Here is a 24158-nt window from a genome sequence, read left to right as displayed (position 1 = left end):
TACGTTGGTAGATTCTCACCGAAGGCATAAAAACTATGAATGAGTTATGTGGAGTTATGTACTTAAAAAAGGTGAAATAACTGAAAACATGTTTTATATTCTAGTTTCTTCAAAAACTGCCCTGATTACTGATTTGCACACTCTTGGCATTCTCTCAATGAGCTTCAGGAGGTCGTCACTTGAAATAGTTTTTCAACAGAGGTGTTTAGCACTTGTTGGCCCCTTTGTCTTCACTCTGCTGTCTGGAATGGATATTACACATGTACCACTGGGATCCACGGCTGAATCTGTTCATTTTACAGCGGAGCAGTATAATCTTGCCAATACTTTGTTACATGTATGGCTACTCAACAGCCATTATTATCTCAGGTGGAAATAGTTGTAAAGTGCAGTTATATGCTTTAAGAATAGTTACTGACTTCTAGATATTTTCAGGGTACCAGAAAGAGAATTTCCCGTTGCTTAACTGTCCTATTTGGTCTTATGTAGGCCACAGAAGACAGTGCGAGAAAATGATTTATTTCTTGTCATAGCTTAGACCGACGCTCATCTCTCCTCTGCAGAGGTGGCTTCTCACCCTCCCTCTCTGCAGTGGTGGTGCGTAGGACTTGCTGCTCTCTTCCCAGTCAAACATGACGCGCATAGAAATACAGCAGATAGAACTTGTTCTCATCACCAGCAGTGTGTGTCTGTGGTTCCGGAGGTTAGTGTGTCAATATCTTGCTTTTGCTAGAAGGTGTTGAAAGTGGTGTTGTCCACCCCACCCCACCCCTCCCCCTTCCAGGATTCACACTTAACCCCTAGCTTGACCTCTGCACCAGGGTCACTGCAGTCAGACTTTAGTGTGTCCGAGTGGCAGGATGCCCGCAGGAACACGTGAGGACGTGTGATCCCGGCCAGGCTCACAGTGGGTTAACGTCTCGCTGTTTCCTTGCCAAGGTTGCCTCTGCCGGAGACGGAGGGCCGGCCTCTTCTCCTCCCCTCCCCTCCAGTGGCAGCTGCGGTGGCTGCAGTGAGGAGGTATGGAGGCGGGGAGGCTAGTGGAGGCTGCCGCCGGAGCGACGGCAGAGGAGCCACCAGTTCCAGAGCTTCAGGGGGAACCGCTCAGCCTGTTCACCCGGGGAAGGTGAGTTACAGCCGGATCGGCTCAGCAGCCGAGAGCTGTGATTCGTCATGCTGCGTGTGTGTGTGTGCGTACGTGCGATGGCATGCTAGTGAGGTGTGTGTGTGTCTGCAGTTTTCTGACAGCACCTGTGCGTGTGCGTGTGTGTGTGTGTAAGAGAGAGATGTGCTCTGACTCTCCTTATATCTGCATCAGCAGTGTCCTTCTGTCACGTTTCTCCTCACGTCTAATACCTCCTCCTCATCACCTCATCCTTGATATTTGCCATATTTGTGCTCTGTATCTGTCGTTCTGTATTTGCGTAATATGCTCAATGGGCAGAAAGTTGGAGATAACAGTGTGGATGCAGGTCTACCGATGCAGACAGACCATTAATTTGCCTTTGTGGGATAATCTTTAACAAATAACAGATTATCCCACCTGCTGACATTTCCTACTAATGGGTGTGTCCCATCAGCAGCACCCTTTGGGAGAGTCTCCCTCTCTTTCGAAATGACTGACTCCCGTTGCACCTTTTCCCTTCTTTCTGGCTTTTCTTTGTAAAGCAAAGCTGGTCGCCCTTTTCAGCTGAGCCGAGGCGCTCATGTTTCAGATGAGAGTGGAGCTGAGCTCTTTGTGCCAGTGGGTGGATTACATCTGTGACTGACTGGCTCAAGAGTTGCATTGTTTACCTGAAGACCCATTTATAATTCCGATTAGATCCAGTGTAAAGTTATTGCTTTTGTTGTGATTTGTATACACGTTGGAGTCCAGTTCACAAGTGCATTTGAAGAAACACTCATTCAGAGTTTGCATTTATGGTTAAAGGATAAGCGGCACTGGTATAGATAATGACCTTGTTATTTTACAATGTTTGACATAACGTGATACACTTAAGGTCAAGCCTAAAACAGTTGCCATGGATATGAAAGTGATTGTTCTTATCACTGTGACACACATAGCATAGTCCTCTCACCCTTATCAATCACCCTTAATGAGCAGTGGGCAGCCATGAAAGGTACCCGGGGAGCAGTGGGGATGGTATCTTGATCATGGGGACTTACGAGTCATAGTCCTCACTCGCCAGGCTGCCACTGCACCATAGGTTATAAAAGTGAAGTGATTGTCATTGTGATACACTGCAGCACAGCACATGGTGATACAACGAAATGTGTCCTCTTCTTCTAACCATCACCCTTGGTGAGCAGTGGGCAGCCTTGACAGGAACCCGGGGAGCAGTGTGTGGGGACGGTGCTTTTGCTCAGTGGCACCTCAGTGGCACCTTGGCGGCTCAGGATTCAAACCGGTAACCTTCTGATTACGGGACCACTTCCTTAACTGCTAGGCCACCACTGCCCCTAATGTATCATGTGTTAAATCATTCACAGTTAGTACACTGCTCAAAAAATAAAGGGAACACTTAAACAACACAATGTAACTCCAAGTCAATCACACTTCTGTCCACTTAGGAAGCAACACTGACAATCGATTTCACATGCTGTTTTGCAAATGGAATCATCAACAGGTGGTGACCACAGACCACTTCTCAGTTCCTATGCTTTTTGGCTGATGTTTTGGTCACTTTTGAATGCTAGTGCTGCTTTGGTAGTGGTAGCATGAGACAGAGTCTACAACCCACACAAGTGGCTCAGGTAGTGCAGCTCATCCAGGATGGCACATCAATGCGAGCTGTGGCAAGAAGGTTTGCTGTGTCGGTCAGCTTAGTGTCCAGAGCATGGAGGTGCTACCAGAAGACAGGCCAGTACATCAGGGAACGTGGAGGAGGCCGTAGGAGGGCAACAACTTGACCGCTACCTCCGCCTTTGTGCAAGGTGAAACTGCAAGAGCTCTACAAAATGACATCCAGCAGGCCACAAACGTGCACGTGTCTGCTCAAACAGTCAGAAACAGACTCCATGAGGAGGGTATGAGGCTCTGACATCCACAGATGGGGGTTGTGCTTACATCCCAACACCGTACAGCATGTTTGGCATTTGCCAGAGAACTGTGGCAAATTTGCTAGTGGTGCCCTGTGCTCTTCCCAGATAAAAGCAGGTTCACACTGAGCTCATGTGACAGACATGACAATCTGGAGAGGCTGTGGAGAATGTTCTGCTGCCTGCAACATCCTCCAGCATGACTGGATTGGCAGTGGGTCAGTAATGATGTTGGGTGGCATTTCTTTGGGGGGCCGCACAGCCCCCCGTGTTTGCCATTGGGTACGAAGATGAGATCCTCAGACCCCTTGTGAGACCATATGCTGGTGCGGTTGGCCCTGGGTTTCTCCTAATGCAAGACAATGCTAGACCTCATGTGACTGCAGTGTGTCAGCAGTTCCTGCAAGACAAAGGCATTGATGCTATGGACCTGCCCGTTCCCCAGACCTTAATCTAATTGAGCACATTTGGGACATCATGTCTCGGTCCAACCACCAACGCCGCATTCCACCACAGACTGTTGGCGGATGCTTTAGTCCAGGTCTGGGAGGAGACCATCCGCCACCTCATCAGCCTCATCTCTACAGTGTTGTAGAGAGGTCATACAGGTATGTGGAGGCCACACACACTACTGAGCCTCATTTTGACTTGTTTTAAGGACATTACATCAAAGTTGGATCAGTCATTAAGACTACAATCCCGATCATGTGAGACTATGTTATTTAAAAAGGTATGGATGTGAAAGTGAAGTGATCGTCATTGTGATACACACACACACATGGTGACACAACAAAATGTGTCCTCTGCTTTTAACCTATCACTTTGGTGAGCAGTGGGTGTGGGGACAGTGCTTTGCTCAGTGGCACCTCAGTCACACCTTGGGAGATCAGGATTCGAACAGGCAACCTTCTGATTATGGGGTTATACACTTATCATGATTCAATCACAGAGATCTGTTTTAGTACATACATTCATAAATTATAATCGCACGATCATACGATCTAGTGGTGGGCAACATAATGAGTGATTTTACAAACTATCTGTCTTTTTTATGCATGAGGGGGCTGAAATGTAACAGGTTGGAACTGAGAACTCTGCAGCAACTTCCTGACTTTGTGTGGAAATCCAATCTAGAAATATGTACACATGTACAGTTGCGACTTCTAAGTCCACAACTATCACACTAGAGGTGTGTAAATAAACACTCAGGTTCGATAAAAGTTTGGATTTCTTTGTTTATTTCTTAAAGTATCATGACACTGCTGTAGAATATATGAATGTATGTACTAGGGCTAGGCGATTAAAAAGACTTGATCGATGAAAAAAAAGAAACCCTGGGCAGAACAGCGCCTCTACCTGTGTTAGTCCCTACACTGAACAGCCCAGAATATCATTTGCACATTGTAACAGTGACAGGAAGCTTTACTGTTAGTGCTAGCTGGAGGCTTTAACCACCCAGTAAAACTGGTGTCTTTCTCCCATTCATCTCTTTAAGTCGGATGGCGATGTTACTTTGTGCGTCGCCATATGTTACATTGGGCGTTGGTAGGCAGTAAAGGCACGTAAGATGACTGCGCATAAAACAAGCTGAGTATGTCTGTGCAACCAGATGAAAACAGAGAGATCTGTTCCTGGTCTTGCTAAAAAATAACTTATCCATAAAATAAAGGAGTAAAATTATTATCGAAAAATTATGGTACAAATACAATAATTATCGTTTGTTTGGCAACACTGGTGTGGATCTCTGCATGTGTTTCCTAATCCAAAGACGAACAGCATTCTGATTGGTTACTTCACAAAATAATCCAATCTGATTTCAGTTTTGGCAGGCTTTTATTTAACTTCTCAAGGAGGTTATATGATAACATTGCAAACGATCTTTTATGGGTTCAGTGATGAGCCTGAGCCTGAATTTGAGTAAGCTGGATAATGTTATTTAAAATTTTGGTGCTTACATTTTTGTAAAATTGCAATGTTCCCAGTTCTTTTTAGGTAACTATTGAACAACAAAAAGTGAATATTTCTTTGTCCATTAGAGAAATGTCACCCTGTCATCAGCTGGAGAAAGAAGGGAGAATCCTTCCACATGACAGAACTGAGTTGGAGGACAGTGATACGGTACACACACACACACACACACACACACCCTTTAATACTGTAGAAGATGTGTTGCTTGTTCTTGTCCTGTGTAGTTTAGGTTTTACATTCATTAAAAACATTATAGAAACTCTCTGCATTCTACCACTCAAGTTAAACCTTTATTGCACTGCTGAACATTTCTAAAGCATTTGGATGTTGTTCACATGAATAAAAAACATACACTTCACAAGATTCATACAAGATTATGTGTCAGTTTTCATGAATTGTGTGTGTGTGTGTTGTTGTTTTTTTAAGGGGAGAAGTGTGGCTACATCTGAGCACCCAGAGTCTTCACTGTGCTCCAAAATCAGCACCGCAAGCATAAAGGTCAAGAACATCAGGAAGTAAGCGAGCAAATCCATCTGTTGTTATGATGCACTGATCTATTGGTCATTGATCAATATTTGCTGATGATTTGATCAGCTGATCAGATTAAATATATGAGATAAAATATATGAGATGTCTGTGAATGGCTACAAAGAATATGGTGGACATCTCCTGTTTAAAGTGGCACTTTGATGAGGGAAGCAGCTACAAGAAAGTGTAGAACATGGTGCACATCACATGGTGCTTCTCTGCAAACACAGAGAAAATTTTCAGAGACTGTGGTCTTTAATCATGTGGAGATTGGCCTGTTACAAGGTTTAATTGTTTTTACAAATAATATCCTCAGACTCCAAATATTACATTGAAATGTAATTCTGTGTTATAAAAATATCAGCATAAGTCTTTTCTCAAGAATCATTTTTTTATATTCTGATAATCTATATTTACAGACAGATAAACTGAAAAGTGGTAGTATGGAAGAAAGTAAAAATATGTATATTTACATTAATTGTCTTTGTATTTTATATTATCTAAATTTATTTATTTTTTCAGTTTCCTCTGAAATAACTTAAGTCAAAAGTAACCTGAATCAGAGTCAAGTCAGATTCTAATTCTAGTAGCCGTTATTCTGCAATTGGTTCCAAGAAATCCTTATCAAATCATCTCTAGTTTCTTGTGCCATGTCTGTAGAGTAATGATGATCTCTCTGTTCCTGTAGACTTTCTATTACAAAAGGCCATTTCCCCCGACTGGCTGACTGCGCCCATTTCCACTACGACAGCGTGGACTTTGGCAGCATCCAGGTAATGCAGGGTGTGGATTTTTCTGTTGTCAGATTGTTCTATTTCTATTTTGTGGACTGATCTGTAGTCTCTGTAGACCTCTCTTACAGTTACACATGTCAGTGCCTGCTCATGTGGACTGTTTCAGATGTCTGAAGGGTGGTGGGACTTCCAACAGTTGGTGGACTTTGTGCATTGCTGCTCTGTGGCCAGTAGAGGGCTGCAGTGATTAAAGGCTGGGTGTGCAACTGCACCCTGCTCGCAGTATGTCTGTGTGGGACTCACAACGCTGGTTCTGATTGCTGGCAGAATCCCAAGTCCATTTGATTTTAAATGCGTGCAGGCACATATCTGAAGTGTGCGTGTGCATTTCTGTGCATCAATCTCTGTGTGCAGGGTCTGCCACGTTTCTCCTGCTGCAGATCTCAAGGTCACTGGTCGGCTTGTGACATCATGAAACAGTGGATAGTACTGGGCATGCCCAGTGCCTGCCCTGCTCTGCTGTGTCTCTGCTTTAATCAGGGAGATGTGGAAGACGAATAAAATACGATTGCGTTGGGATTGTCTTGTCTTAGTGAAAATGAACTGAAAATGAAAAAGTGTCCCTGAATGCCACGGGAAGCAGATTGCAGGGTATTTTTTGGTGGTCTCTGCAGTGGGAGCTGGTGGAACAGTAGCTGTATTCCCATAGGTCGTTGCTGAATGTGGGTGTGTTGTACGGTGCCTGACTGGATTCACTGTCTTAAACTGAAAGAGCTCCTTTCTGTCTTTGAGATTTCCAGGTCTGGTCCCGCTTTCATCTTCTAACTGAGCCCACCATGGGAAATTCTCTTTTTTTTTCTTTACGACTAAAATGAAATATGAGAACGGTGAGTTTCAGTCAGGGTCCAGTGTCTGATGGCGGAATTCCCAGAAGAACTGCGGATGTACCACATACGTGGAGTCATACTGGCCACTCAGCATTCACTCTGCACACGACGAATCTGAACTTTTTTACACTCACCAGCGCACCAGGGATTTTATTTTTAACAAATAATTTTTTTTTTTTTAGAATTCTGAGTTTAATATGTTATTCAAATATTGACCATGGTCTCTCATTGTTTGTGATCTTCTTTCTTGTGTGCATAACAAAAATGATTAGAAATCAGGATCTGTGTGGCATTCAGCGCTTTAAACTGGGCCATGCCTGGATTAGGTCAGGTAATCATATTTCATACTGCACGATAACATGATTCATTTCTGTTTCCAGCCTGCTGGTGGCATCCTCATCATTCATGAACCACAATCTCACAGCAGTAAAATTCCCAGAGAAGGGGCTGCGTGAATGAATTCTGAAGAAACTATGAAATTGCTCTGATGAATTCAGGAGATATATATAGATATATATATATTCTTCTATCATGAGTGAGCAGGCACATCTCTACTGGATGACTGAGAATCTTCACAGACGTATCTCTACAGTGTTATGGGATATTTCTTCTCATAGAGAGGGGATGCAGATGCTGCGGCTGTCTGCTCTCGGCCTCTGTCTGCGTCTGGGAGGAGGGAGTGAGAGAGAGAGAGAGATGGAGAAAGGGAGGGAGGGTGACGGAGGAGGAGGAGGAAGAGAGAGACGGTTGCTGCCGCATGCTCCTTGTATTCATGCTGGGTTGCGGTTCTGCACGCTCCTGTCCTCGAGCAAAACGGACAGAAAGCGACCCGCCACGCACTGGTTACCTTCTATAGCAGGAGACGCACTGCGCCGGGTCCGGGGTGTCGCTGGGCCTCGGGGTGGCACACGCACTCAGGATCTGTGAGTACCGACCTCTCATCAGCAGCACGGTGATGTCATTATCCTGAATTAGGGATGTCTCCAGCAGCATGAGTCAGCTGCAGGAGCTGCATCTGTCTTAAAGGAACATGTACTGAGGAGGATGGTGTGTAGTCGCTTATAGTTGTATAAAGTGAGAGGAAGGAGGAGGAGATGAAATCTCTCACTTCTTGTTTGAATTCTGTCTTTCCTGCCAGAACCTCAGTGCAGGGCTGCAGAGGATAACTGGGTCATTTACAGTCCTGTTGTGTAACCTGGTTTTGGATTCAATATAAATTTGCTAAAAATAAGTAGCCCTTTCACTTCAGATCCATTGCAAACTTGGGCTAATTTTTATTTATGAAAATAACTGTTGGACTATGAAATATTTATGTTTAAATTTATGACTACTTTTATGACAAAATTTTTATGAGATCTCATTGTTTTATTAAAACAGCACCTGCAGCACATACATTTTTTTTGCACTTAATTGACATTTTTTTTTATTTTAGTGACAAGTTTCTTATTTTGTTTCTTTTGGAGTGTCTCCTGTTATCTGGGGCATACAGCATTGGCAGGAATCAAAAAGTGTCAAGACCCAAAGGCAAGGAGATCTGTCAATGTCCTTAGGAGGTAGAAGCAGATGTAGGCTTGGATGCGGTTTAAAGGATCGCCTTGCATCCACATGGGGACAGCTTTACAGGGGACCCAGAATGGTTGCTTTCTAAAACGGGAGTGAATTTCCAGAGTGAATTTCTCTTCTCCACGTATTCGTGTGGACAGCAAAGTGGCTTTTTTTGTGAAAACGCTGACGTTTTAGCTCAACCTCCATCCTGACCGATAACCCCAAACATATCAAACATAAAACAATGGAGTTGTGATAACACTGCATCAGCAGTGTGGAGGAGAAGTAGATTGGGGAGTTACAGCGCCACTTACAGGTGTGGAGGGGTTGTTAAAACAGTGTCATGTTTTCGTGTTAAGAACGTGTGGATGCAGTCACATTTTAGAGAAAGCCATTCTCATATGGACAGGGCCTCTGTCTAGTCCTTGGAACTTCTGCAGCTTCATATCTGCACCTGCATTCTTTAAGCTTTGGTGGTACAATATGGTGCTAAAATGAATAAAGAGGCATGGCATGCTTGGAAGATAAAGCATCAATGAAAATCCACACACCCAGGTCCATAGGAAAACATTTCCTTTGTTAACCTTGGGCCTAGTCTGGGGCAAATTAGTTTGAAGAGATTTTTATGTTTTTTTAATGCGGTGTAACCACATTATTTTAACCTATAAAAGTTAACATTACAGCAGTTTTAAGAGAGTGTGTATTTTTTGTGAGTTTTTTTTATGAGTTCATTTTTAATTTTTACGTCTATGACGCCAATCCTTCAGTGTCCTTTAGACTGCAAGTTTTCTCTCCAATTTGTGATCTAAATTAAGTGCTGCTGAGTATGGTATGGACATAAAACCAGCTCTTTAGGTCAGTGGCGTAAGAGAGGTGCATTGTGTGTTTTATGACTGTCTGGTGCTGTGAATCAGTGTGTCTCGCACTATGGTGTCACCCTGTGATCATCTCTGATGCAATAAAGGGTTTGTTGATCACATTCTAATGCCCCCCCCCCCCCTTTCTCTTTCTCTCTCTTACTGCAGCTTTCTTTGGCAGATGAAAAAAATGTTACACCCAGTAGTTTTGACATAAAGGAGCTGGGATTTCTGACACAGATCTGCTGTCAAGTATGTTGGAGGGAATCAGTTTTCTGTTATCGTTTTTTTTTTTTGTTAGAATGTGGTGAAATATGTTTGTGCTCTTTATAATGCACCCTGCTTATATTGGCCTTTTATCTCCTCCCTTGGGTCTTTCTCAGTTGCCTATTGAACACTATTTACACTTATATCAGTAGCAAAGTGCACAGTACAAATTAAGGATACAACATTACTTGATAAAATACCTCACAGTCCAACATGCTCTTATGGACCACAGGATTTCAGTTTTGGAATTCATTTTGAAATTGGTCCAAAAATGTACAGTGATTGGACATAAACTGTAAGTGCCAATGGGCACCTCTAGTTGTCCAATCAGTGTAGTGCCTCCAGCCACTTGCCCCTCTCTGACACTGTTGAAACGGCAGCTGAACTCACTTGCCATTTATTAATTTATTCATTTTTGATATTTCAACCTTGCTATGGCCAGTTGAATGAGTCCAGATTTGAAACAAAATAGAGGTCACACGTTCTTCACTGCTACTGTTCTGTTCAAAAGTGAAAGCAAAGTACAAGACCTCATTACAAGCCACCCAGTCCCAGTGTGGCATATAACACAACTAAAGTAAGTCATGCAGGCTGAGAGCTCCACCCCACCACATAACACAGCCTGTCTTAAAGGTGCATTTCACATCTGTTACAAGCAAAATGGCAACTGTCTACCAAAATTTTGAACAGACCTGTCTTGCCACTTCAGATAAAACACAAGAAAATAACCCACGCATTGTTCTATTTATGCACAAAACCTGTACAGAAAGTGAACCAGTCACAGGCATAGTAACATCAGACAAGACATACCACATACAATGATCCGGCCAGGATGTGATACAAACTAGGACGTTATAAACAGTTGTACACAATTATGAAATAAGGGAAGATGATTCACAGACGTGGATCTGGTCCAACCATGACAAAACCAAAACCATGACCCATAATCTGAGGTACCATGGGATACCTGTATCGTCACACCCCTAATACTGATGTTTTGGAGTTGTAGAAGCTGTGATGGGTTCTGTCCTGCATTGTGGTGTGTCTGCTCTGCAGGGCGCAAGCTGGGTAGTGAAACGTTCCTATGAGGACTTCCGCGTGCTGGACAAGCATCTCCACCTTTGCATTTATGACCGTCGCTTCTCGCAGCTGCCAGAGCTGCCCAGAGCCTATCAGCTGAAGGATAAATTTGAGGTGACATTGTTATTATTTTTTATTATTTATGTATTTTTAAGTAGTCGGTGGGTTTTGTGTGCGGTTTATCCCACCTTCTCTCTTCCCTTTAATTTTATTTATTTATTACGCTTTTTCTGGTTATAAATTCCTAATAAAATCCTTATAAAGTCCTGACACAAGTTTATTTGACAATTTTAGCTTTTCATAAAGGCAGCACAAATACATGTATATTCTTCAGGAAGGTAGACACATGGATTAAAGTTTTCTTAGCCCAAAGTGGCAGCCAATGTGGCCAACGGCGTGGCAAAGTGACACTCTGCAGGCTTCTTCAGACATTTGTTCAAACAGAACAAATAATTTGTCTATTTTTGTGTAAAGTCAATCCAATAGTAAATTAATTGTAACTAATAACTAACATTCAATACCTGATAAATGTATTCAGTGTTAACTGAGAAAGGAATTTACTGGTGAGTCCATCATACATGGTGACAAGCTACACTGACAGCAGTCTACACACAACAGTACGTGTGTTTATATGTGTTTGGTATCCCGGTTGAAAATTGTTTTTGATAAAAAAAAAAAACAACATAATAATAGATAATGCCATTGAAACTACTATTCATTGTAAAACTGTATGTGGTAAAAGTAAGAAAGAAAGTTGGAAAAAATCTAGGTTATTACTATGGAATCAGAACACTGCCATTAATCAAATGAACATAAATCAAAATCCTCAAGTATAGATGGTGCTCACAAATGCACAGAGCAGCGCTCACAAATGTAGACATTGGACTAAAGGCAGTGATCTGATTCCATGGAGTAATGGAGTATATTTCTTTGCTACTTGACCATCTCTGGACAGAATGTAACAATTTGTGTCTGTGGTTGTTGATGCTGCATTTGTTGATTCAGTCATTGCAATACCACTGCCATATGGAAGGAATTATGGGATGTTACTCTTTCCTCTGTAGCCTATTCAGATTTGTGTGGTTTTAAAACTCTGCTAATTATACAGTTCAGGCTTTCGTGGCAATAATGGTAAACCACTGATAAAGTCTGAAGGATCTGTTTTGAATCATTCTGCAATCCAGTTCTTTGATTAACTCGATGACTCTCACCACTGAACTGGTGTAGACGAACCTCTCTGCCTTGCAGATGCTGGACACGGCTCTGTAAATTCTGGCTTACAGGCATAATGGGCAGTAATGTTAGTGATGTTTATAGTAGTGCAGGATTTTTTTCTGGCAATAGACTAAAGTGCCCTGGAAAAGGGGGAGGTTTAACCTCTTTATATTTATAAAATTGTGATTATAGTCTATTTTTTTCTCTGATTGCATCATCTAATCTGGCTCTATTGCAGCCTGATGAACTGACTTATGGTATCCATGACCACTTTGCACTCAAAATCAGCATTTCTGCTAACATCTTTACTTTATATACAGTGGAAGCAACAACAAAATGGAATTTACAGACATTAGAATTTGGTTAATAAAAAAATTAATCAAACAAATACGATGAAGGTTTAACAGAGGCTCAGTTCTGTGATGGTGTTTATTAATATAATTTGTGCCTTAGCTGCTGCATACATTTTCTTTAACAAAGTATACACAACAATTTATGTGTCATTTATATGTGTAAAATTGTTAGTCTTAACTCTTCTTCAATTTCATATTGAATGGTTACCAGCTCAACATAAACATATTGAAATGAAAATATTTTCCTTTTATTTACATTACAGTGATGATGATTATGATGCTGAACTAATGTGATGAAGCAATAAGGCTTTTTACGCATATATATAATATTCAAATATATATAATATTCACTAGAAAAATAGAAATCAAATCAACTAGAAATAGAGAAATTATTTTCAGTAATTAAACAAAATGTATGATGCTGAAGAACTAATGTTACTGTTCTAATCCTGATGCCATGTTCTGGTTTATGTCTTCAGAAACTGCCCCTGATGTTGGCCACGTATCTTTCCCGGCTCTCTGCCATTGCTGATAATAAGATTAACTGTGGTCCGGTACTCACATGGATGGAGGTACAGAGATTTATCACTTACATCAGTTTTATCCAGTTATACCTTTTGTACATCTATGCTATTATGACTCAGTGATAATTATAATGACCCACTGATCAAAACAGAGTACACCAAAAACCATCTGTATTGCAGATTGACAATAAGGGGAACCACCTTCTTGTGCACGATGAGTCTTCCATAAACGTTCCCGCCATCGCTGCCGCTCACGTCATAAAGCGCTACACTGCCCAGGCATCAGATGAGTTATCTTTTGAGGTGAGTTCCAGTTTATGTTCTTCCTACAGTAGAAGACAAAAGTCACAGATGATTTGAGGATGATTTTGTAAAGTCGGTATTTTCATAAAGCAGCTGAATTGGTTATGATGTCACTTTCCATTGTGCTCCAGGTGCAAATTTATAGCAGCACCGTGGCTTGCTCAGATGGTTCTGCAACATGTCTGTCACTTTTAAATTAGCCATGAGTGAAAATGGATGATTTAATATGAACGCCCTGTGAATTCAATGTCACCTTGACCAAAATTCAGTTATGAAGACTATACAGCATAGCAGAACACACATTTTATTCAGATTTTAAATGGTTTGCTAAATTGAAATTGCTTGAAATGTAATTTGATGTAAGAACTACATTACAATATGTTAATTTATGAAAATTGACGAGCTGAAGTCATCCTCTACAGCCTCTGAAGGTTGTCCTGCTCTGCTATACCTGTTTATCATAATTCCAGGTAGAATTACTGTAGTGTACATCACAAACTGAAATTACTGGTTATAGTTTTAATTATCACCTTCCTTTTATTAAATTAAGATGCACCAATAAGATGCACTGCCACAGCATGAGGAAGACTATGTAAGAGTGTTGCTGTTGCTCAAATAACATTGCGTGTCCTTGTTTCCGTTCAAGGTGGGGGATATTGTGTCAGTTATAGACATGCCTCCCAAGGAAGACACTGGTTGGTGGAGAGGCAAGCATGGCTTTCAGGTATGATGCTGTTGTGTCCATAGCTGCTTTGCTTTTGTTAGGGGTGTTGAAATGAATCTCATAATGGATGCATCATGATGCAGATATAGATGATACTGCATCGTTGCAGTACAGAACATAATAGATTAAATTATGGGGTGGTAGTAGCCTAGTGGGTAACACACCCGCCTATGAACCAGAAGACCCAGGTTCAAATTACACTTACTACCATTGTGTCCCTGAGCAAGACACTTGCTTCAGGGGGACTGTCCCTGTAACTACTGATTGTAAGTTGCTCTGGATAAGGGCTCTGATAAATTCTGTAAATGTAAATTATAATGACATTGTGTGGTGGTTTTCTGCATAAAAATTTGAGTCAGACGTTAGAAATGAACGCCCTCTGCTTCGTTTTGATTTGTGTTTCACTGGCGATTGCTTGATGCTGTTCATCGCTGTTTAAGGTTCATCAGTGTCACGGCTAGGTCCGCAGCCTGCACCAATCAGCATGACAACAGGGCTCTTTTCATATACAGGTCCCGCTGATTAGGCTACATTAATGAGGACCACTGGAAACTCTTTACTTTGTGTTTGTAGTTTCCACTTTCATTAGACACATGCCATAGGGTTTTGTTTCAGCTCATTTTATGCTTCCTTTTGTCGGCCATCGTGCCTGGTTTGAGTTCTGCTTGTTAATAAATCCTTACCTAACGCAATGCCAGAGCCTCCTTTTCCCCATGACCCAGAGACGTGACAGTCAGGATTACGGCAGAAATTGACATCAAGAACGTTGCATGCAGCATTTATTTGATGCCATGCAAACGTGCAGCAAACTGAATACTGGTGTTGAATGCCCATGTGGGTGTTGAGGTTTTGGCAAATTTACTTATAATAAAAAATCATGAAAACACATGTATACAGTACAGGCCAAAAGTTTGGACACACCTTCTCATTTAATGTGTTTCCTTTATTTTCATGACCGTTTGCATTGTTAGACTCAGTTTTTTAATAAATGTACTAAAACCTCAAGTAAACTTTTTTCACATTGTTATTATGGGGTGATGTGTGTAGAATTCTGAGGAAAATGATTTAAAATCCATTTTGGAATAAGGCTGTAACGTAACAAAATATGTACAGTGCTTCTGGCAACCTTCAGATTACGGGTCTATTTCCATATTCACTAGGCCACCACTGCCCACTAAAAATAACCACAACCACTATAAATAATCATAGGTGTTCTCCTTTTTCACCTCTGCAGGTTGGGTTTTTTCCTTATGACTGTGTGGAATTAATAAGTGAAAAGATCCCTCCATCTGTGACCAACATAATGATCAAGCCAGGTTTGCTTTTTCCAATACAAATAAAATTTTTTTTTCAGTATTTTTCAGAAGCATGTTCAGAAGCATGGACTTTGTAGTAGATGGACAATTGGTAATGATTGGTAATGAGTCCAACTGGGTGGGGGCCTTCAAAGCCTAAAATTAACCTTGGATGGAAAGGAATGGGGCTACGTATGTACAGAAGCCCAGAGTTTTGTTGTATATCCCTGGTCAGAGGGACACTCATTAAGGAATGTCATGGTAAATGTGGGCTTTCATAACTCTTTTCTATGATTATCTTTAAAAAAATTAAAACATAAATTCAAAAGTTTGAATGTTTGTAGGACTTCTCCAACACTGTATGTTCAAGAGTGTTCAGAGAGTAAAGCAAGCTTTAATTAATTAAGTTTATTGAATTGCAAACCTCTGCACTTATAAGATCAAGTCATACAGTAGCTCTGCATAACCTATGGTGACTTGGCGCCCCACCCTTGGTGACCCATCTTAATAGGAATATGTTGTTATGGAGAGTGAGTGAGAGTGTCTAACCTGTGTCAGGCTACATGTCCCAGTATAGACACGTCTGATTAACTGTCTTGAATTTCCTCTTCAGTATCCAAGAAGCATGGAAAGCTGATCACTTTCCTGCGTAGCTTCATGAAGTCCCGCCCCAGCAAACAGAAGCTGAAGCAGCGTGGGATCTTCAGGGAGAGAGTATTTGGCTGTGACCTGGGGGAACATCTCCTCAACTCAGGCCATGACGGTGAGCTGGGGTGGGGAGTCTTTCTGATCCTCTCATGTTCTGAGTGGCACATAATGCCTTACCACATACAAAAATACTCATGAGGTCACAGTCATAGACAAACATGCTTAGACAGCAGAGAACTCTTTCTGTTTAGTTCCCCAGGTAATCAGGAGCTGTACTGAGTTCATAGAAAAGCATGGGGTTGTGGATGGTATATACCGACTGTCAGGCATTACCTCCAACATCCAAAGACTGAGGTCAGCTCAGTTTAAAGCATTTTACATCAATCAATGAAGCAAATTACAATTGTTAGATGAGAATTTTTATTCTGTTTTTGGTTATAGGCACGACTTTGACTCAGAGAATATTCCAGACCTCACAAAGGAAGCCTACATTCAGGACATCCATTCTGTAGGCTCTCTCTGCAAACTGTATTTCCGAGAACTGCCTAACCCGCTGCTCACCTACCAGCTCTACGACAAATTCTCTGTAAGGACCTGACCTCTAGCACACATATTCTGCTGCGCTGAAGAGGAACTCTGTGTGATCACTCTGTTGGTTAACAGGATGCCGTGTCAGCAGCTACGGATGAGGAGAGGCTGGTCAAAATCCATGATGTCATCCAGCAGCTGCCTCCTCCTCACTACAGGTTTGCTTCGGCTTCTGCTGCCCTCTAGTGACCAAACAAAGAAGCTCTTCATTTCTCACTGTTTACCACAGTAATGTTTAAAAACATGATCATTAAAAACCTGGAAAAAGGTGTAAGAACCCTGTTAAAAGTAGATACCTGTTGCACACTCTCATACTTTGGTGCCCTCAAGAGTTTAAATCAATCATTTTAATGCTTTTGGAAGACCTATGGTTGTTAGTCTTAGCAAGCAGATTTTTTAATTATGTAGGTTATGTAGGTTTTTAGCTGTGCATTTGTGTGAAGTCATTCTGATTCCTCTGTGTTACAGAACTCAGAACTGGAATGGGTTCAGCTGCAGCTGAATGTAATACTGGATGAACTCATTCGTTTTAATTAATAAGACTGTATAAACTTTCTTTCTTTTTTATCCCACCTCTCATCCAATAGGACCCTGGAGTTTCTCATGAGACACTTGTCATGCCTGGCAGCATTCAGCAGCATCACTAATATGCACTGCAAAAACCTGGCCATTGTTTGGGCCCCCAATCTCCTCAGGTACACTTCACCCATCATACATACAGCACCCCTGCATGGTGTGAAATGGCAAGAAATTCACTGAAAGAAATACATGTTGCAGGTCAAAACAGATTGAGTCGGCTTGCTTCAATGGAACATCTGCCTTCATGGAGGTGCGCATCCAGTCAGTGGTGGTGGAATTCATAATCAACCATGTAGACATGCTCTTCAGCTCCAAACTCAACTCAATCATCAGAGATGGAGCAGGTACTTCTATGTTGTTTGCTGCAACACTTCACAAACTGGAGTTCACAAACAGTTCACAAAGTGGAGATTATTATTATACTTCATTTTATTTAGTTTTATTTAGTTCTTGTAATTTCTTTCACTTTCATTGTCTGCTGTTAGAATAGCAATGATGATTATCTGTGTAAAAAATGTATAGGACACTTATACTTTCATATTTACTAACTAATTTGTTGCTGATGTTTGTTGTTTAATTCATGGTATGTACCTTTTACCTTTTGTGATCTTCAGGTCATGGAGCTCTAGCTCGCCCTAAGTCCCTATTGCTGAGTTCTCCTTCTACCAAGCTGCTGAGTCTGGAAGAGGCTCAAGCCCAGCTCCTCTCTCCCAGCAGTCCCCACAGTCCCCACAGTCCCCACAGCCTCCAGAGTCCCCAGAGTCAGTACATTGAGGTGGGCGAAGGTCCTGCTGCTCTGCAGGGTCGGTTCCACACTGTCATTGAGTTTCCCGCTGACAGGTATTTACATTCAAATGTACTTAAAAGAATGTGAAGCTTATCTTGTGCCCCATTTTTGCCATGATTCTAATGTGACACTCACAGGCTCACAGTTTAGCTGCTTGTAGTCTAATGGCCAAATTGTTTGCAGTGTTATAGTAGAAAAGGTGCATGGGGAGTGTTCACAATTGTCACATCAAGTATGTTCACTGGATATATAGAAACATAAAGTGAGTGCATGCTAGTTATCTGAACCCTGGACTGGAGGAACCTCTTAAACAACCAATTTAGTCGTTTTTTATTGCTGTGTAATTATTTCTGACACCCAGAAGATGAACATTCACGATGTTTTTAGTTTTAAAAAGCTTGAGTCTGTTGGAACGATTGACAATGCTCAGACTCCCCACATCATCATTCATTCCATCTTTCCGTCAGAGCATGGATCACCTTTGATTTTGCACTGAGTTTACTTCAACATGCAACTGCTAGGGGCTTAAAAAGAGTGTAAAAGCCTCAACACCCACTTGTAGAACAATCTGTCCAGTGACTAATTGGAGATTGGTTTAACTAATATCAGATTTGTTTCTCTGTCTGCCAGCAGGAAGAAAAAGAAGGTCCCAGCAAAGACCAAGAAATCTCCAGTGGGAAATTGGCGCTCCTTTTTCAACCTGGGAAAGTCATCCTCTACAGCCAAGCGCAAACTCCAACGCCACCCCAGTGAGCCTAGCGACATCAAAACTGTACCCCTGCCAGGTACAATGTCTACCCAGCTTAACCTTTCCATACTACACCCATTTTATATATTTATGAACTAAACCTTTAGTTTTTCATCATTAAACTAAATGCATGAACCTAATGACAAGTATGTGCGTCTCACATTGATTTTGATTGTGTTTGACTGTATGTCCTTTTTTGAACATGCATGCAGACAAAAAAAAAAACAAGCTAAAAATCTTTTCAGGTGGAAGAGGAGATTCTGGAACACTGCGCTCAGCCAAAAGTGAAGAGTCTCTCACGTCCTCACATATTTTTGAAGGTAACGTCTTTGGTAACGTCTTTGGACATGATGCCATTTTGCTTCTTGGCTGGATGCTTGCTGAACTGCTGTTTGATTCTGCAGGTGAGAGGAGGGCTCGAAGGCCACTGTCGACTAGTGACTGTATATCCACATCCTTCAATGAGGAACTGCTGGACATCCAGGCCCATTCCAATCCTCCCAGATTCACTAGTGCTGTGGGGTCAGCGTCTAGTGTCCTGCCTTCAATTCCACTCTGTTCCAACCTTGATTATCAGAACCTCCCGGACACTGGAGCTACCTTAAACTTTGACCCCATGTCATTCCAGTGCAGTTCACCACGGGCAGAGTCCTCTTTCCCTCAGAACAGACAAGCATTGGGCAAGAGAGATTGCAGTGGGAACACCTCTGTTGTTGTTGAAGGTGGTGTGGGTCATAGAAACCTGGAAGATGGCACTGTTCACACCTCTGCAACCAGAGATGTCAAAGAAAATGAGAATGTCAAAGCCCCGATGGTAGTAGCAGAGTCAGTATCATCCACGCCTCTAACCTCCTCGCCATCGCTGGGAACTGAAGTCCGACCAAACAGATCTGCATTTAAATGCATCAGCTCTCACAGTGCAGCAAACAGGGCAACGGCCATGCAGCCACGATCAAAACAGCCAGCCACAGGTCAGTAAATCTGCGTGCTTATATTGTCTGAATTTACTCTTTTCTTAACAAGGAAGGAAAAGCGCCCAGGGAGCATTTGCTCAATCCCCTTTTCTCAAGGGGATTTCCTCTGATTACGAGTCAATAAACTGGCCACCACTACCTTAAATCATCACTGTAATTTGATGCGTCTTGGTTGAAAATAATCTAATTTTGAACCATCGCTGCTTGTCTTATGCACAATGAAGTCATTGTGGCTTTTTGGCCACATTTTGCAGCAGTGTGTTTGGAGAAAAAAAGGTGGCAAAATCCAGTAGTAGAACACCTCTACAAAGCATGGGAGCAATGCAGAGAACATTTCAATGGTGTAGTGCAGAATGTATTAAAATAAATAGCAGTAATCTCTAGAAGCAAACATCTTTATACTATAAGGTAATCATCCAAAACACCTCAAAAAGTATGAAAGAATCCCTCAAGAGTTACAAGCCATCAGGTATTGTCATTATTGAAAATCTGTGACTGGCGTTCCAGAAAAATGGCCCCAGATGGTCACAGAATTATAATTTTGCAGAACAAATTGGAAAAAAAAGTCCCCAAATCAGAACTCTTACCTGACTACAAAGTAAGCATTAAAAAGCTGTGAAACAACAGGGATGTACTAACTCAACCTTTGCTTCAGGCCCTTTTCATTGTTTGGGTGTTTTGCATTTGTAAAACTAAATATTAATAAAAAATATTTAAAATATTAAAAGAACTATGCAATCTTTAACTTTTTACCTTTTGGTGATCAGGTGATTTGGTGAGTAGTTAATCTTCTGCTCACATAATAGTAGTAGTCAAGGGTGCTGAAATCATTTTGATACCTCAGGTTAACCCTTGTATACCCTCCTTGTCTTACAGATGCACGGATTTCAGACAGCCCTCCTGAACAGGTCAGGCCACTGTCTCTGATTTCTCCTCCAGTTAAGAGTGCTGCTCGACTGCTTGCTCTGGAGCTGGCTCAATCTGCCCAGCACGCCTCTCTTCAGTCTCAGTCAACCACATCCCCTACAGAAAGACATCCTTCCTTGAGATCTCCAGCAGGAGCCGACCCTCCTCTCCCTCCACCTCTTAAGCAGACCTCAAGTACAATTGACCCAGCTCAGAGCTCCGTGCGGCCCAGTAGACTGTACCTGGCAGAAATCAATAAACCAGAGAATCTCTACCCATCTTGTGGTTGTAGTGGTCTCAGGACCCCTGAAGCACTCATATCAGGCGATCACAACCATCAGAGCCAAGCACCTGCTGGACCCACTGCCATACATCACTGTGACTCAGAAAGGATGAATCCAGGTGATGAGGCCCGGCTATGTGGAGGTATTAAATTAAAAAGATCTCCATTGCAGCCACCCACCCCTCCAGTCCGCACTCTACATAGCCACCTGACCACAGCCGCTCTCCAGAACAGGGAGGTGGTCAATGCTTCCAACTATCGTGCTGTGTTGGCTGAAGCATCTCTACCCGCCATGCTTCCTTCACCATCACACTCCCTGTCCCCCGTCTCTCCATACCTTCTGAGTCCACATGAGGATCCACCCGATTTCTACAACCATCAAGGAGTTAGAGTGATGAACAGGCAGCCTGGGAACTTACCATCACATCACTTGCCCCAGTCGCACCACTACAACACTTTGCGTCCAAGATCCCACCACCAATCAATCAAGTTCAAAAGTCACTACAGGCATGAGGAGGTTTTTGGGGAGCACTACAACCAAGGTGGGCAACGTTACCCTCCAATGGATGCTACCCGTGTGTTCCCAACCATTCGCAGAGTTCGCTCACTACATGCCCCACCAGAGGATAGGCCAGTATTACAGCGCCAGCACTGCTATAACAAACTCTTCTCACGACCAGGCCCACCGGAGATCCAGCAGGTTCACCCCTACTTTGAGAACGGGAAGGTACACTATCGATACAGTCCTTATTCAAACAGTACACAAGATGTCGACTGCCAGAGGTCACACCAGTCTGGATTCACTCCATCCTACAACATTCATGATGTGCCAGCACCCCCTTTAAAGGCAAGAGTCAAGTCTGGGTGCTACATTGACACTTCAGGCAATGTCATTCCTGTTTGCAAAAACCAGGGTTATCAGTTCAGAGATAGGTGCTTCCTGCCAAAGCTAAATGATACATCTGATGTGTGGAATTCTGAGACGAGCAATGAGTATTTCCAATCTGTAAGAAGGGAAGGTTACATGAACAGGATGGCATGGGGGCCAGGTCAAGCCCACAGTGCAAATTTGAACCCATCTCAGGGGTGTCTTAAGACAGAGGAGCAAATCCATAGTCCTAGGACAAATTCAGGAAGAGATCTTCTGATATCCACAGAGGAACCTGGAGGCTTGTGTAGAGTCACAATGGTTTCCCACTGCTCTCCAGAGCACCCTATGTCAGAGCCAAATGCTTATCAACCAGAGCACCTTGGTACAGAAGATCAAATGGGGGCTAGGGCAGCCCTTCTACTTAAGCAACGCTGTCCTGCCCGAAGTTACTCTCAGCACCACAACAAAAGCAGGCCTCTGCCACCAAACCTCTCACTGCACAAGGAATACAGCTGCCCAGACTTCAAACATAACTACTCGAGTGGCGCTGGCAGCAGTGTCCATCACTGCCGAAAGGACCAGTTGTTGTACAGGACCCTCAGCAAATGTTACCCACAGGAGGATTATGTGTTTGCCAGATCAGCAGCTCAACGTTTGCACTGGCCAGAGCGATCATACAGTGTCAAAGGCCACCTTCAAAAGGATCGTTTTGGGTTGGATCCTAACCCTGTGCACTTCAAAAGGAGAACCCATAGCTTTGTTTATTCCCAGTACAACAGCACAGAAGGGTCTGCCCGTGCTGGACAGTTCAGAGCCCCTCGTTCTGGATCATTCCATGGCCACAGCTGCATGCCCGCTCAGGGCCACAACCTCTACACCACTGCCTGGACTCAGGGAGGCCTTGTGCAAACACAGATGAGGCCTGAACCAGAGGTTTATGTGGAGTGATGAAGTCTTGAACCAAATGAGGGTTTAGTTATCTGACCTCTGCAGGACAGTTGGAAAAAAAAAAAAAGTGAACCTGAATAATCTGTAAAATAAGTCTGAAGGGATGGCACATCATTCAGTCTGTACAATATCATACCAATATCATATTGGTTTAAATATATTTTACAAATGTTAGGAACTAAATATTTTTATTTGAGCCAGCTAATTTTAAAATGATTTATTGCTTTATGTATTTGCCATTACTGCAGTATTTGTACATGCAAAATGATTAATTCAGAATGGAATATATTCCATTATTACAATGTCATGGTAACTAAAACTGAAAGTCTTGAAGTAGAATTTTTCTTTGACATACCAAACTAGTAGAAATATTACTGACTGAATAGCCATGTTGGTTTAAATCACACAAAAGAATGTGCTCTCATATAATGCAATGTCACAGCTGCACAAGTAATTTCATTCCAGAGTAATGTTAAATTGTCACAAAGAAATTGTGTTGAGGTTGGGAGAGTTGAAGTTTTTTGTTGCGTGTTTGCAGCTTAATCTAAATGTCAAGGTCACATTAGCCATTTTTTCACACTATCAGGGTACAATGTGCCCATTCACAATGTGCCCTGATCTTAAATATTGACAGCCAATTAGAGACAGTTATACACTTAGCAATTTTACAGGTACTCACTATGATGAAACAGTTGATAATTGTTAACATCTATGTGTAATTTAATTGTACTGAAATTTTGGAAGATATTTATTCAGAATTTATTTAGTGTCAAAGTTTTGAGACTTGAGGTAACCCCAGATCTCTGAAATCAATCTACAGGTAGACCATACTTTGGAAATGTATTTATGCTTGCAAAAAAATAAACCATAAACTGAACAGATTGAGTGATCAAAGAGAACTGGATTATATCAGCTATGTCTGATATTTTACTAGTAACTGGATGACCTGCTAATAAAAAAATTTACACTGAAATACATTTTCTTTTCTTTCACAGGTCAGACTTTTTATACAACCAATCCAATTTTAATTTGCAAATCTTAAAAGGCCAAAAAGTTACTTGTGGTCTGATTTGAATGGGATACATATATATCCTAGAAACTCTCAAATCCATAAATCCATAAAACAAGTTCATCATGTGAACTTGTTCATGTGAATGTAGACTATACAGGGAGTGCAGAATTATTAGGCAAGTTGTATTTTTGAGGAATAATTTTATTATTGAACAACAACCATGTTCTCATTGAACCCAAAAAGCTCATTAATATCAAAGCTGAATGTTTTTGGAAGTAGTTTTTAGTTTGTTTTTATTTTTAGCTATTTTAGGGGGATATCTGTGTGTGCAGGTGACTATTATTGTGCATAATTATTAGGCAACTTAACAAAAAACTAATTTATACCCATTTCAATTATTTATTTTTACCAGTGAAACCAATATAACATCTCCACATTCACAAATATACATTTCTGACATTCAAAAACAAAACAAAAACAAATCAGCGACCAATA

At 41.8% G+C, this 24158-nt stretch overlaps 1 protein-coding gene across 5 annotated transcripts; it reads left to right on the top strand.

Annotated features, from left to right (window-relative positions):
- The first annotated feature begins 876 nt into the window (after positions 1 to 876).
- On the top strand, positions 877 to 23933 carry arhgap32a (Rho GTPase activating protein 32a). 5 transcript variants are annotated; one of them, XM_028969469.1, is made up of 21 exons: positions 877 to 1126; positions 5076 to 5157; positions 5434 to 5522; positions 6224 to 6308; positions 9727 to 9810; positions 10882 to 11019; positions 12953 to 13045; positions 13178 to 13300; positions 13947 to 14024; positions 15259 to 15340; positions 15933 to 16082; positions 16219 to 16321; positions 16409 to 16553; positions 16631 to 16713; positions 17143 to 17250; positions 17333 to 17478; positions 17749 to 17974; positions 18552 to 18706; positions 18915 to 18989; positions 19074 to 19640; positions 20520 to 23933. In XM_028969469.1, exons 1-21 carry the CDS (start codon positions 1023 to 1025, stop codon positions 22649 to 22651), a joined length of 4848 nt encoding a protein of 1615 aa, XP_028825302.1. In that variant the 5' UTR covers positions 877 to 1022; the 3' UTR covers positions 22652 to 23933. The 5 variants fall into 5 exon arrangements, with proteins under 5 accessions (XP_028825302.1, XP_028825301.1, XP_028825297.1 ...); XM_028969468.1 differs by lacking the exon at positions 877 to 1126 and adding an exon at positions 3407 to 3647 and having other exon boundaries at positions 18555 to 18706; XM_028969464.1 differs by lacking the exon at positions 877 to 1126 and adding an exon at positions 3407 to 3647.
- Positions 23934 to 24158: the final 225 nt, after the last annotated feature.

Source organism: Denticeps clupeoides, chromosome 2 (genome assembly GCF_900700375.1).
Source record: "Denticeps clupeoides chromosome 2, fDenClu1.1, whole genome shotgun sequence".
NCBI lineage: Eukaryota > Metazoa > Chordata > Actinopteri > Clupeiformes > Denticipitidae > Denticeps > Denticeps clupeoides.
Note: the sequence above shows the minus strand (reverse complement) of the source record. Positions and strands in the feature narration are given on the sequence as shown.

What these genes read in the sequence shown, in the direction of transcription:
- arhgap32a (XM_028969464.1), top strand. Translation starts at nt 3,517, where the DNA reads ATGTCTCGGTCCAACCACCAACGCCGCATTCCACCACAGACTGTTGGC. An exon ending in TGGACTTTGGCAGCATCCAG is followed by an intron (nt 6,309 to 9,726) that starts GTAATGCAGGGT and finishes CTCTTACTGCAG; the next exon opens with CTTTCTTTGGCAGATGAAAA. An exon ending in TCCAACATCCAAAGACTGAG is followed by an intron (nt 16,322 to 16,408) that starts GTCAGCTCAGTT and finishes TTTTGGTTATAG; the next exon opens with GCACGACTTTGACTCAGAGA.